At 33.7% G+C, this 3,240-nt stretch overlaps 1 protein-coding gene across 1 annotated transcript; it reads left to right on the plus strand.

The window, feature by feature from the left end:
• The first annotated feature begins 555 nt into the window (after window positions 1–555).
• Window positions 556–2,379, plus strand: LOC134711201 (uncharacterized). Its single transcript, XM_063571663.1, has 2 exons — window positions 556–1,202; window positions 1,849–2,379. The coding sequence occupies exons 1-2, from the start codon at window positions 677–679 to the stop codon at window positions 2,307–2,309; spliced, it is 987 nt and encodes a 328-aa protein (XP_063427733.1). The 5' UTR covers window positions 556–676; the 3' UTR covers window positions 2,310–2,379.
• Window positions 2,380–3,240: the final 861 nt, after the last annotated feature.

Genomic DNA, 3,240 nt, shown 5'->3' on the forward strand with positions numbered 1-3,240 from the left:
GGATTGAGTGCTCACAACGATTTGAACCACATGGCATTCCTGGAAAGTACGAGAAATATGTTCTCTATCATATATAAGTGCTATCAGAAATCGAATTTTGTAGTAATATTTTTTGTCGTCAAGTTTAGTTTTGGACCGACCTCGAATTCAATGACAATTTCAAATGAAAGTAAACAAATAAGAAAATTTAATATTGTTTAGCTAATCAAATTTACGGGTGAATGTAGCGGAATTTGATGAGACTGTTATTAAAGTGAGAGGGTTAGCGCTATAGAACCAGGTTTAATCCACCATTTTCTACATTTGAAAATGCCTGTACCAAGTCAGGAATATGACAGTTCTTGTCCATTCGTTTTTGATGCGTTTTGTTTCTTGATTTTGCCATGTGATTATGGACTTTCCAAATTGATTTTCCTCTGAGTTCAGTATTTTTGTGATTTTACTTTTTACCTCATAGCTTTACATTTAACATACATTGTTTTAAATGTGGATAATTAACGTGTTTTACATACTCCTGATGTTCTATTTATCTATTGAAATTAATAACAGTATACACAAACCGTTGTGAACGTCCTATATATGATATAGATAAGATAATGTGAATTAGGAAATACCTGTCTACCTTATCTTGTTAAGTTTGGCATTCATTTATTGAAATATTAATTACACACTGTATATGTCATATTGTTCCTTAAACAAACTAAACATCATGAAATCTTATTGGTATGTGTTTTGGAACGTTAGTTTCGTGTTTGTAATGTCAAAAACTTGTTCTGCCTTGCCGGAAAGCACAGATACAGTGTATAATTCTATGCCTTCAGAATATAGGAGTATACAAGAGGCATTAAAACAATTAGAAGATAAGTTAACTGCGCAATTTCATTTTAAAGTCCTGGAACTGGAAGAAAAATATGATAACCAAATGCGAATAATGAAAGAAGCTATTGTTCAGCACGACCTTGAAATCAGGCGTCTGAAGAAAGAGGAGGAATTATCTCAAATAGAAAAAGAGGAGACAGTAAAAATAAAGGAAGATGTAGAACATTTGAAGTTAATGTGTAACAAATGGCAGACATTTTCTAACGAAAGTGATTCTGTTTCGGGACAGACTGACGCTGTAGGCACTGTGAATGACAATGAAACACTCAAGAGAGCAAGAAAAGATAAAAAAGAACAGATGTATGGTGATTATCGTGGAAAAGGTAGATATTCAATATGACTGGTTTGTGCTCATGGTATAATCCTAAAAGTTACAACATATATTGCGAGGTTACATTGTACCAAGTTAGGAATATGACAATTCTTGTCCATTCGTTTTTGATGCGTTTTGTTTTTTGATTTTGCCATGTGATTCCGAATTGATTTTCCTCTAAGTTCAGTATTTTTGTGATTTAACTTTTTAAAAAGAGAGCGAAAGATACCACAAGGGTCATTCAAACTCATAAGTCGAAAATAAACTGACAACGCACTCTCTTTATTCGATATAGTAAGTACCGCTCAGTTGCAAAAGTCAATCCTTGTGGATGCTTTCCGCTTTGCCGTTGAATTAGTATGAGTAAAAATATTTTGACTGAACCTTCGGTTTGAATATGTAATGTAAGTAATACTGAGGCTGTAGCCTCTCGTAACAGAGCTGAGGGAACGATTATAAGGTCCATGTGATTATGATCCTTAACAAACTAAATGTGTTATGCATTTTGTCTACCTATAATGTTGATATGATAACGCATTCATAATAGCATATTTCAGTTGAATTCTTTTTCATACATATTGATTATTGAAATATAATGGGAAATATATGAAGTATAAAACGAAATGCATGATTAATGAATTGTTTTTCTTTTAAAGCAAAAAGACTTCTTCTTGGAACTGCCGCACCGACTTCAAAACCAACGGTGGCATTTTATGTTTGGCTGAGCCACAGCGAGACGAAAATTGGACCACATCATACTTTACTATTTGACCATATAGAGACAAATGTCGGTAACTGTTACAACAAGCATACTGGGGCATTTATTGCGCCAATTGGGGGTGTTTATCTATTTTCTTACACAGTGTTTTCTGAACGACAGGGCTACGGTTCATTTGAGATTGTTGTCAATAGCGCAAGTCGCGGATCAATATTTGTTGAAAATGGGGGAGCACAATCTGTCTACACAGGTTCAACTGGAGTTGCTGTCTTGCTTTTAAACCAGGGAGATGCATGCACTATACGGACTCATTCTACGTACTCATCTACCGGAACAATCCGTAGCGGGAACTTAATGCGAACAGCATTTAGTGGTGTGATAGTTGGACACATGTTGTAATAAAATGAGATTTTCTCACACTATGTTTGAACAATATGTTTTATTAAGATATTATCGGTATAACAAAAACAGTATTTTATAATTTGATTAGTATAGCATTGTTTTCCTTCTTCTATGGACCTATGTGTGCATCTTATTGCCGACCTATTCTTATTTTCATATGAATCGGAGTTCATTCAGAAACTTGTCAAAAAGAAGAAGATCAGGTCATTTATTTTCACATTCAAATATATTGATGATATTCTTTTAATTAACAATCCTAAGTTTTCTGATTGGGTTCCATTAATATATCCCCCAGGACGAGAAATTAATGAAACAACAGACATAGCTTCCTTTGTCTCATTTTAGACGTATACCTCGAGTTTGACATACACGGTCATCTCAGTACCAGAATCTATGACAAGCGGGACGATTTTGATTTTGAAATTATCAATATTCCAACTTCACCTGGATATTGTATATACATTTTCCAACTTAAACCTTTAAACAGACTTTTTCGGAAAGAATATAGCTACGATACTCTTGTCAGGTCATTAAATATTGCATACTTTGGTATTAATATTGATTCATTCATAGGTTCTTTGCATCGGAAATAAACACATGTATTCTAAAACGATACTCTTGTCAGGTCATTTAATATTGCATACTTTGGTATTAATATTGATTCATTCATAGGTTCTTTGCATCGAAAATAAACACATGTATTCTAAAACCAATTGTTGGCATGCCATGGGTTGTGTTCTCATATGTTTATGATGGTATGATACTAAACCCCTAACGGGAGGGATTGTACTTGATTTTCATATGACGAAGACATAATATTTTAATCAGTTTGATTGAGGTCTCGCGTGCGTATGTCAGTAAGTGCTAGAAGTTCTTACTTCATTTTGTATCATTGTCAATTTGCTTATTTTCCTTTGTTACCTATTAA

Source organism: Mytilus trossulus, chromosome 1 (assembly GCF_036588685.1).
Source record: "Mytilus trossulus isolate FHL-02 chromosome 1, PNRI_Mtr1.1.1.hap1, whole genome shotgun sequence".
Lineage (NCBI taxonomy): Eukaryota > Metazoa > Mollusca > Bivalvia > Mytilida > Mytilidae > Mytilus > Mytilus trossulus.